This window comes from Peromyscus eremicus, chromosome 1, assembly GCF_949786415.1.
Source record: "Peromyscus eremicus chromosome 1, PerEre_H2_v1, whole genome shotgun sequence".
In the NCBI taxonomy this organism is placed as follows: Eukaryota; Metazoa; Chordata; class Mammalia; order Rodentia; family Cricetidae; genus Peromyscus; species Peromyscus eremicus.
The window spans coordinates 110,164,627-110,175,315 of NC_081416.1; the positions used below are offsets into that span (position 1 = coordinate 110,164,627).

The 10,689-nt window shown below is 45.7% G+C and overlaps 1 protein-coding gene across 1 annotated transcript in view; it reads right to left on the reverse strand.

Annotated features, from left to right (window-relative positions):
- Positions 1-4,408, reverse strand: part of Me3 (malic enzyme 3) — a 200,659-nt gene extending 196,251 nt beyond the window's left edge. The window contains exon 1 of the mRNA XM_059271686.1: positions 4,226-4,408. Coding sequence (XP_059127669.1) covers positions 4,226-4,408 — 183 coding nt within the window. The remainder of the gene's footprint in view (positions 1-4,225) is intronic.
- Between the last annotated feature and the right edge of the window lie 6,281 nt (positions 4,409-10,689).

Sequence of the window (10,689 nt, forward strand, 5' to 3'; positions counted from 1 at the left end):
TAATAGTGGAGGATTTTTAACTGGAAACATTGATGCTCAGCCAGACACACCCCACCCCCTGTTCTGTTACAGCTGAGCGTGCATATCACAAAATTCCGACCAACTGGATTGGAGTGGAAGTGATAGTTAAGTTTTCTGGGCAATGCCCTTAGAAGCAATGTTTCCTCTTGCCCTTGGAGTCTATGGAATTAAAGACATGGCTGGAGCCACCATTTTGGAGCATCAGACATAAAAGGCACAGAGAAGATTACTGAGCAACAAGGCCCAGCTTCATGCCAACCCACAAATTCCCACCCAGACTCGTTTATCTGCTCTGTAATTCTATCTTGTTTCAGTCTCTGTGTTTGCAGTTCACTTTGTCAGATTGGCCTGACCTAGTCTAACTAGTACAAATTTTTCTAGCTGTTCTAAGCACACAGTCCTAACATTTCTCAGCTGTTCTAGCACATAACAAACAGGTCCATGAAGACAGGGCAGTATTCAACAGGAAAGGACTGACCTTCAACCTGGTTTTGCTCATTTCGTCTTGAAATATTCAAACAGCATTTGAGCTTCTACTCACTATACCAGTGAGCTGGAGACTCGGGTCTAGAGTCATCTGCATACCGGACTCATGTCCAGTCAGTAATCCACTGTTTCTCTTTCAATCAAGCCCGATTCCTGTCATATCTGACACCGAGGTCTCAGGAACACATATTACTCATGTCACCCATAAACCTCTACTTCTCCATTCACCCCAGCCAGCATCTCCTGAATGGTGGATGAAGCAAGTCTGTGGGGGAGATACTTCCCTCATTCAAGGAGAGGAAAAGTCAAGTTCTGTGTCGCTGTTAAGTAAAAAACAGGCACTTCAAACACAAATTGTATATGTAGGAGTCTAACAGACCCTCCCCCCACTGAATGCTGAAGTGATTCTGCTGAAACCTGAGTATCCCCAGAATCTCAGCCCCTGCTGCAGTGTGGGTGACCACCCTTCGTACCTTCATGGACTGAAATATACCAAGTCTGCATGGAAAGCTGTTTCTGCTCTGTTCCAAAGTAGCTGAAGTGGAATGTGTCAGTCAACAATCAGTGCTTTAAACATCCATTTCATTCACTACCTCCCTAAACATTAAGCACAGGAGATAAAAACAAAACAAAACAAGCAAGCAAAAAACCCAAAAAACTGCAGAAGAAGCAGGTGACTGGTCCAGGAACATATTGTGAAAAAAAAATCACTGCTGGTGTTAGGTCAAAGGGATGCTGGTGCACCCTAGGAAGTAACACAGACTGCTTTGTTGGAAGACTGAAAATCTCGGACTATTAGGATCAAGTCGGTATGTTGCTTCCACAAAAGGCCATAGTCAATGAGAATGTAGTCAGTGAGAGCTGGGTTGTCACACTACCACGTTAATGTTAACACAACTGAGTGGAAAGCACCGAGACTCAAGATAACTCAAGAGCAAATAGTTACCGAATGTCAAATCAAGCAGAGAAAACTTCATTTGACAGGTCAGTCTACTGTGGGTAAGAACCTAGTTGGCCGTTGTAGAAGTATGCCCGGTGGCAAAGGAAATGGCGAAAAGGACAATACCAAGAGGCTCACATTTAGAGTGAGGAGTGGATGAGGATGGCCTTTATATCAGCCCCAGAGAAGCCAACGAGGCCCACCGCAGATAGTACAGCCAGGACATGACAGCGCCAGGTCCACCGCAGATAGTACAGCCAGGACATGACAGCGCCAGGTCCAGAAGATGGTAACCACATGATCGCAGCAGTGTCTACCCTACCCAGTAAGGAGCCCACCTTCTCTCAACAACTCCACTTCTCTTTTACTCTCCAGTTTCAACGTAATGCCTTTCCTGATCTGCCAAAAATGGAACACACAGTACAATGGACACGTAGCAAGAGCTGCATCACTAGATCCCCAAGGCACTTCTCTGCGATTGTGCATTCTAGGCACAGGCGCACAAAACACTGTTTCAGTCTTTGCTCTTAAAGAGCTTACGTTCTAGAAAAAAGTCCACCCACAGACCTGCCCACTAACCACAGCACCAAAGGCCCTTTCAAAGCTGCCCATTTTGTTGTTCTTGCTTTGTCCCCCCCCCCCCCTCTGGTAACCTTGTAGCTCTGTTTAACCTCATCACAATTGTCCCATCTGCCTGAGAGAAATCCTGAAGCCTTCTCTGGAAACACCAAATGCTGGGGTCACCAGAGGGGAGAGGGGCATGTGAGCAGCTTTTTGGAAGACTGCTTCTTCACTGCAGAAGAGAGAAGCAAGTGGCCCTGAGCAGAATTTCAGCTAGCCTCCTCATCTCTAACCAGTGTCAAGCATCTTCAGAGATGTAAGACATTACTATACAAATGGCAGGCCGCATGGATTTATGAGTAACATCCCATTCTTGTTACTTGGAAAGGCAAGTCACTCAGAGAACTTTACATAGGGGACAAGAATGTTTTTAGGGGACCAAAACCCAGGACTGAAAAACATTATTTTCTTAACTACTCATGAAGTAATAACTGCTGGTTGGCAATGTACCCATACATCTAAGGCAATTTTCTAATAATTGAAGCCTGTAGTAATAATAGATTATTTTGCTCACCAGAGTCCATCTGTCTTACATCTTACGAGATATACAGGTTTATTTTGGGGGAAATGTGTCTTTTCTATTCTAAGGCAATAGGTGTGGGTGACCCTACCTAAACCTTATCTTCCTTTCTGAGTGGAGGCTCCAATTGGCTTAAGTCACTGGTGATTGATTTGGATAGTGGAAGAAAGTCCAAGCAGAGTCTGGGAGTGAGAAGTGACTTACTCGGAGTCACATACAGGCTGCTGTTGAAGCGGACATTGTAAAGCCAGAGTAGAGAGCAGAACATGACTGAACCACTCAGGAGTCACCTCCTGCTTCTCCATCAAGTCTCTCCTGCAGGCCTTCCTTTAGATTTTGTTTCTGTAAAGGAACTTTGTGTTTGCTGAGAGATCTTGGCACCTTCTAACTCTACCGAAGCAACTCAAACTGATGTAAATACCTTAACTGCTTTGGAAGGAGTAGTGCACAGAGAAGTCAAGGTCTCTTTGGAGAGCAGGGGGTCAGTATGACAGGCGAAGACTGAGCAAAAAGACTTTTTCCTTAGTTTCTATTAACGCTGCAGGAAACAATCCATAGCATGGCACAACCGGCCCCACCCCTTAAAATCACATTTTTCTTACAGGTTGTCTCATTTGAATTTCTCTATCCTCAATCAGAGAAGCTTAACTTCTTCTTCTTCTTCTTTTTTTTTTTTTTTTTGAGAACTTCCTACATGAGGTTTATTACATTTTTATTTGTGGTAATTTCTTAGCCAGCACTTCTTATAGTTTAAAATATTACTTCAAATCCAATGGTTTTGAAAAATTTCACAATAACCAAATGAGGTTGGAATGGTGGATCTATCATTCATTTTAGGCTGAAGAAAATTGAGCCTTCTAGTTAAAAGTGAGGAGGTGGGAGTGCGGGCTTGGCTTTGGTATTGGCTTCCTCGGCTCACAAAAATCCTCTGAACCAAAGATTCGAACTCTCGAGGGCAGGGGTGAGGGGAGAGGGTATATTCCTAGGATAATACACAGGTGTTTGCAGTGGGCTGAGGCTGAACACAGCCAAAGCACTAGACATCTGAATTTGGTCACCTTGGCCGAGACCCTTCGTTCCACATCCTGTTCCAGGACCGGTTTGAACTCCGATCTCTGACATTCCCTCCAGTGCTAAAAGTTCTATAATTCTAAACCTGTCTTCCAGATTCATGTTCCCCAAACAATCATCATAACTGTGGCTGATATTTATCTCACTGGTGCCCGAGTCTGCGCTAAGAACTCTGCCTCCATTTTCCTTTTAAACCTTGCAATATTCCTAAGAAATCTCTAGCAGATACAGAAACTTTAATTCCTGGAGGTCAAAGGAACTGTCCTCAAGATCGGCTGGAAATTGACTCGATCTAGGTCAGAGGAATCATCGCGAACCTTCACTGGGTCTGTACTGGTTTTGCTGAAGAAATTAAAGTCCACATAACCTGTCACCTCTGTCCGTGTCAAAAGGGAGAGAGAAGGGGACAAAAAGGCCAAAACAAACAGAGCAAGCAATCTCCGCTAGGCAAAACCAGAAGGGCCTTGGAAGGACGCCAGAGGCTTCTTCCCAGGCCCAGGGGGCGGGGCGTCCGTCCCTCCAGCTACAGGATCCGACGTCCTACCCTTCTAAACCCGGACCATTACCTTGTTGAGATGAGGGTTCCTGGTGACATCGTATCCACGCTTCTTCAGGGGCACTGGGCGAGGCGGACCCGACTTGGAGTGGCAGCCCTGGGCAAGAACGGAGGGTGCCTGGCGCCGGAGGGTGCCGCAGGCCATGCGTGGCAGGAAGGCCAGCCGCGGGTCAGTGACCAGCGCGGCGCCCATGGTCCTGGCGCAGATCTGGAACTAGGGAGAGACCAAGGTCAGGGTTGCCCTCTAGCCAAGCCAGGTCCTGCGCGCCAGCAGAGCACGGGGCCTGAGTCAGGACACGTATTCTTGGAGAGGCTGGGGGCTCCCGATGGGTTCAAGGCGCCAGCCTCCGCCCCTCCTCCGAGGCCACCTGCTCTGTGCTAGGTTGCAGATGCTCCAAGCCTCACTCGGCACCCAGCAAAGCGAAAGCAAGCTCAGAAAGCAGATCCCGTGCATGCGGATGACAGCCCGCGCCATCCCCGCCCCCATACTGGAGAATGGGTGACTGTGCCCCGCCCCGAGGGGTCCCTGCACTCTCAATCCCTGTGGTTAGCCTTGGTCCCTCGTTCCTCTGCTCACCTGTCTAGCTTGAGAAGCTAAAGCCTACTCGGTCCCACTGCAGGTAGGTGGGGCGAGGCGCTACTGTCCCCTGTCACTCTCTGGTCAAAGGCTGCACCGCACAGGCAGCACGAGCTCGCGGGACTGGAGACTGGTGCGTTCAGGAAAAGTAGTCCCCAAACCTTCCCTCGTGGCACCAGACTTCCCTTGAGGATGCACGTGGGGCTCTTCGTAACAAGACAAGATGAAGCTCAGTTTCCTCCTACCTCAGGCTTTTGTACTTTTTCACCCTGGCCCTCTCCATCCAGAGAGAACTGAATTGCACTGAGGGGTGAGCGCTTAAGGATCAGCATTCCCTCTTCTGCTTCCTCCTTTAGAGCTGGTCCTGAGCAAGGATGCTGTCCAGTATAACAATCATAAGCCGCGCGTGGCTGTAATTTTTCAACAAATTCCTCTAAATAAAGTACAACTTTACACCCATTTCCTGTCATGGTAAGCACTTCTTTCAGCAGTTGAGAGCATGTGTGTATGGGCACAGGTGCAGACCAATTCCAGCTTTGTGCAAAGTCCCCCAGCAGTTCCTAAGTGGGCTCTTAGGAAGCCCATGCCGCTGGACATAGATGTGAGGGTCACACCCGCACCTTGATGCCCTCCTATCCTTGAATTTAAACGTGTACATCCTTCTCACAGTAGTCAAAAGACTGCTTCTACAGGACTATTTACTCTGTGTGGGATAGCATTCAAGTCCTCGGGAGGCCTTTCGGTTAACCACAGCCTGGCTCCTGCCAACTTCTCATGTTCATCCTCCTTCACCTTGTGTTGCCCTTGAGGTCTCCTCTCTCTTGCTTTCTTTCTCTGCCTTACTCAGTCCCCAGCCTCCACCTGAGGGCCTTTGCACCTGCTGTTGCTTTGGCATGGGATGTCATCCTCCAACCTTCCAAACAACTTGCAACCTCACCTCTCAGGCTGCCCCCGATTTGTCAACCTAGAGCCCATCACCCTAGCTATTCCAGTCAGTGTTGACCATCACCAGGAGAGGCATAAGAAAAGGGTTTTCCCCTACATATAAATTAACAAGTCAGTTATGAGCTCATCGTTCTGGTGGCTTAGTGTCTGCTTCCCACCTTTAAAAGACAGGCTTCACTAGGCTAGGGTCTTGGCCTGTAACCATTTGTCCTCAGGGCCTGGCATGTCTCTGTACAATAAAAAATAGTTGTTTGGTGAATGAAGGTGAGGGACCGCTCTGTTCACCAGGGCCACCAACTCTCAGAATGGCTGCCAGACAGATGGTGTGCTTCTCTCAGACTCATCTTCAAACCTCAGCCCATTCTCATGTCCCAAGTGCAAAGCAGGCATGGCGGAGCTGTCAGGGTCCTCTTGTCTGGACTCAGGATTCAGTCTCCTCAAGAACGATGGCCTTCTCTTGAAGTCCATCTCCTCTCTGCTCCAATTTCCAGTTCGCAGTTGGAAAGATCTATGTTAACCAGTGCTTCTTAGAGTGACATCAGGATTCCTTGTTGAAAGGATAGAAGCAGGGTCAACAGTACAGATTTTTCAGGTCCCATCCACAGAGTCTCAGCCAGTAGAGGTTAAATGCCTGATTAGGATTATTCTTAGGCTGGATACTTCCACAAGCCTATCAATGGTATTTTAATTGATAAAGCAAATTTGAGTTAGTGCCTTTATAGTATGTAACCAAGAGCACCAACTTCTTTTAAAATTTTTTATATTTGCATATATCACCATCAAACATCTTAAGGACAGAGATTGCGTATGTGTGTTTCCTTCTTCAGCAATGACTAAAGAGCAAATCACTAGAAGCTGTTTGTTCAGTGAGTATGCCCTTGTTCAACACAATGTTCTTTTACACCCTTGCTTGGGTGTAAACCCAGTCTTTTGAAAGCCAGCTAGAAACAAAGATGCAAATAACAGAAGGGTTCAAACAAGTACATTTATTTTTTACACTATCAATTCACTGAAGCTTATAAAGTTTGCGTGAAAGTCTTTCATGTTTCATAGCCTGTGGCTGATTCCCTCAGCCCAGTCACAGCTCTAACAATGTTATTGTGCTGGTTACAGTAATGTGCCAAGTAGAAGCCATGGGGTGTGTGGCAAGAGAAGGTGAGTTCTCAGGCCCTGTTTCCTCAGGATACAGATCCTGCTGTTGCAGCCCTCCCAAGGTGATTTGGTGTGCTCCACAGGAGCGCTAACCCCACTTCATTATCCCATTTCTTCCCTGTGAAAAGGCAGAGAGGAATGGGAAAGAAAGCGGTTCTCCCCGAGGGAAATGGGATGACTGTAGCAGTCAGTTGGCATCTGCTCAGTTTTGTTTTTTTTTTTGAAGGGGGGAAGTACATCACATAATCACATTGATTGCCAAAGAAGTCTGGAAACCGTTGTCTGCCATAAAAGCATATATGCTTTACTGAGGCTCTGTTACTATAAGGAAGAAACTAAGAACTGTTTTTAGGGGCTGAGTGTACTAAAAAGTACAGTCTAGATATAATACTCGTTTTGTGGTGAGGAGCTTGGCATACAGGGTAGGCTCGGAAACTGGCATCTATAACTAACTGCTCTGTGGGTTCTAGCTCGGCTTTATAGTAACCTCCTTAGTTTTCAAGATGAACACAAGATTTCAGAGACAAAGTTTAGAAGCAAGGGAACATTCTAGAACTTTTCCAATTCCATAAAAAAAAGAACAAAACAACAACAAAAAACTCTAACTGTGGAGACTCACAGAGGCTTCCTAGTGGGACCTTACTCAAGGTCAGAGAATCTGGGCTTGCTTTACCCAGCAGGGCTGCATAAGGAGATGATTCGGCCACAGGCATGTTTACCAGGTGTTTGGAAGGGTCTGCACTTGGCTGTACTTTGTGCTTTGATCTTGCAACAGGGAGGTCTTTTGCCTTTTCCCGTGGCATATTATAAAAAGCCCCTTTGAATAAAGCTCTGGGCACAGCTGGGTATTGACCCAGGGCCCTCCTGCAGCTATCCTGTGTCTCTGTCTTTCTTATCATCTTTCTATCTTTCTACCCAATATTTCTTCATTCCTCTCTCCTCCACCCAAGAACCCTTCAAAAGGTGGGAGCAGGTTGGAGCTGGTCTCCGGCAGACTCCCACACCTAACATCCTTAACCAGCCAGTATGGTAGTCTGTTCTAGCATTAGATAAAACTAGTGACTCTCCATCATCTGCCTCGCTCCTCCCCTTTCACATCCCACCTACTGACTTCTGCTGCCTTTGTAATGTTGCTTCCTGAGGTGACAGGGTAGGAATCTCACTTTACCAAAGGTTTCATTTCTAAATTCACTTAATACCTTTGCTTTTCTAGCACAAGCAGAGAGATTTGAGTATTTATGTGCTACCTTACTGAATTGTGGCTTCCTTAAAGACTGAAACCACCACCCTACCATGGGGGAGAACACTCCAGCTAGAAATCGTACATTACCAAATAAAACCTTAGTACCAGGAATGAGTTACCTCTTTCTGAGTTGGTGACCCTTAGGGCCTCAAAGACCCCCAAAACATTACTTGGCAGTAAGACCTCATTGCTGAAGATACCATATGCTTAAGTCATAGAACCTCAAGAAAACTAGGTGGCACTCAACTGGAAGCTTCATTTATATCAGCTGGCTTCACAGTTTTGGAAGGTGCTGTACATGCTATGGAAGGAGAAAAGTAATCATCAATCTCACCCAGCTATTAACTCTGCGATATATAATGATGATCCACCTGGTAAATTATCTCCCCGGTGCAATAGTGGTATAAATGTTATGGGAGTGGTCAATTACTCTTTGATGTAATTAAAGCCTGCTCCATGAGATGGGTCCTATATCAGATATTATCAATGAGGCCAAGAACCAGAGACTAGATAGATCATGGACCCTAGAAGGAAACCTACTTATATTATTCTGCTAAAGGAACATTGTAATAAAATGACTCCTGATGACATATTGCTTGCTATACCCACAGATCAGTGAGTATATCACTCAACCTTCACCAGAGGTGCTGCTTCTTGCAATAGATGGCAACTAACACAGAGACCCACAATTGACCAATATACAGAGAATAAGACACTTATGAGTCCTCAGTCTTAAAGGGGATGTCTATCACACTCCTCTTATCAAGGCTCAGGGATCTATGTGGAAGATGAGGTGGGAAGATTTTAAGAGCCAGAGGTGGTAGATACCTTCAAGGAAGCAGTGTTTTCCAGACTCAGCAGGGCAGATGAACATACAAACTCACAAAGATGGTGTCAGCATGCGTAAGACCTGCATAAGTAAAAGCCAGAAAAAATCCCAGCAGGGAGAAGGGTAGATGGGCATAAAATCGTACCCCTTGGCAAGGAGCTATTGGCATTTGATTGCAGCTAGGTGAAGGAAAGAAAGTTTTCTTCAGTGGAGTGATATTTGGTATATGGGTCACACTCCAGGGCAGGTCCCATGCCCAGGGGTAGTTGGCCAACACAGACAGGATTCCATGGGGTTTGTTTTGTTTTGAAACAGAGGTAAAAACATGGTGGATAGAAAAGAGGGGGAGGGGTGTGGGAGGGGATGGGGAGGGGGATGAATATGATCAAATATATTGTATGAACCTTTCAAAGGTTGGATAAAAATATTACTTAAAAAAGATTACAACAACCATTTACAAATCTTTGTACCTTTAGTATCTGGGTCGGTGCCTGGCTAGTACAGAGAATATACTTGGTTTGTTGAATTTCAACATCTGTCAGGCAAGGCCTTTCTCCACCATCACTTCTGTTTAAATACCATTGTCACCAGCCAGTCTCTCACAGTCAGTAAGCTTGTCGTCCTCCTTCATGATCCCCCAATGCCTCCACGTGTATCTACTACATCATGAAAACCAGTCTCTCTTGCATGTGGTTTATTTATATGCCTGTCTTCTCTGAGCCTCTGGGGACCTCATGAAGGCAAACAACTGTAGATTCCAATGGTCTGGATTCTACTAGTGAATAGTTCACGTGACCTTGAGCATTTTAAGTGACCTTATACAACCTCACCATCATCACATTAAAACTGAGATCCTACTGTTATTTCTAGCATTTTTTGGTGGATTTATTTGCTTATTCAAAGCACTTGTAATGCACTAACATGATGCCAAGCACAGTTCTAAACACTCAAGTGGAAACTTGAGATTTGGAAACTGTAAGGTAATTCCATGGAACCTATGCTTCTAATTTTGATCATTTCCTAGGCTGTCCAGATTCAGTCTCCTCATGCTGGCTAGCAGCAGTAAATTGTGGTTCCCAATTGCTCAACCATGAGAATAAACGACGGGCGTTTGGCAGTGCACTGACTGCTAAGCTCTGATATTTGGGAGGTTGGGTATTGTCTCAGTTAGGGTTTCTATTGCTGTGAAGAGACACCATGACCACAGCAACTCTTATAAAACTTTTAATTGAGGTGGTTTACATTTTCAGAGGTTTAATTCGTTATCATCATGGCACGACAAGGTGGAACACAGGCAGACATGGTGCTGAAGAAGGAGCCAAGAGTTCTACATCTTGATACGAAGGCAACAGGAACTAAACTGTGTCATTGATTGTAGCTTGAGGATAGGAGACCTCAAAGCCCACGTCTACAGTGACACACTTCGTTCAACAAGGCCTCATCTATCCCAACAAAGCCACACCTCCTAAGAGTGCCACTGTCTATGGGGGCCATTTTCTTTCAAATGGTAGAGTGAATGTATTTTCAACTAATAATATTTCTTACTCAAAATTGGTGGTAGGCCAATTAACTGTAAGTCAACGAGCACCTGTAGTAACTCATTTACTCTTACTGTAGTTTTGTCATTACTCCTTTACAGAGCTATCTTTCTGACTTATGGCTGGAGCATGCGTCTTACAAACTGTTTCTTTGGCGGCAGGTTTCCCAGTAATTCCTGTCAGTGGGGGA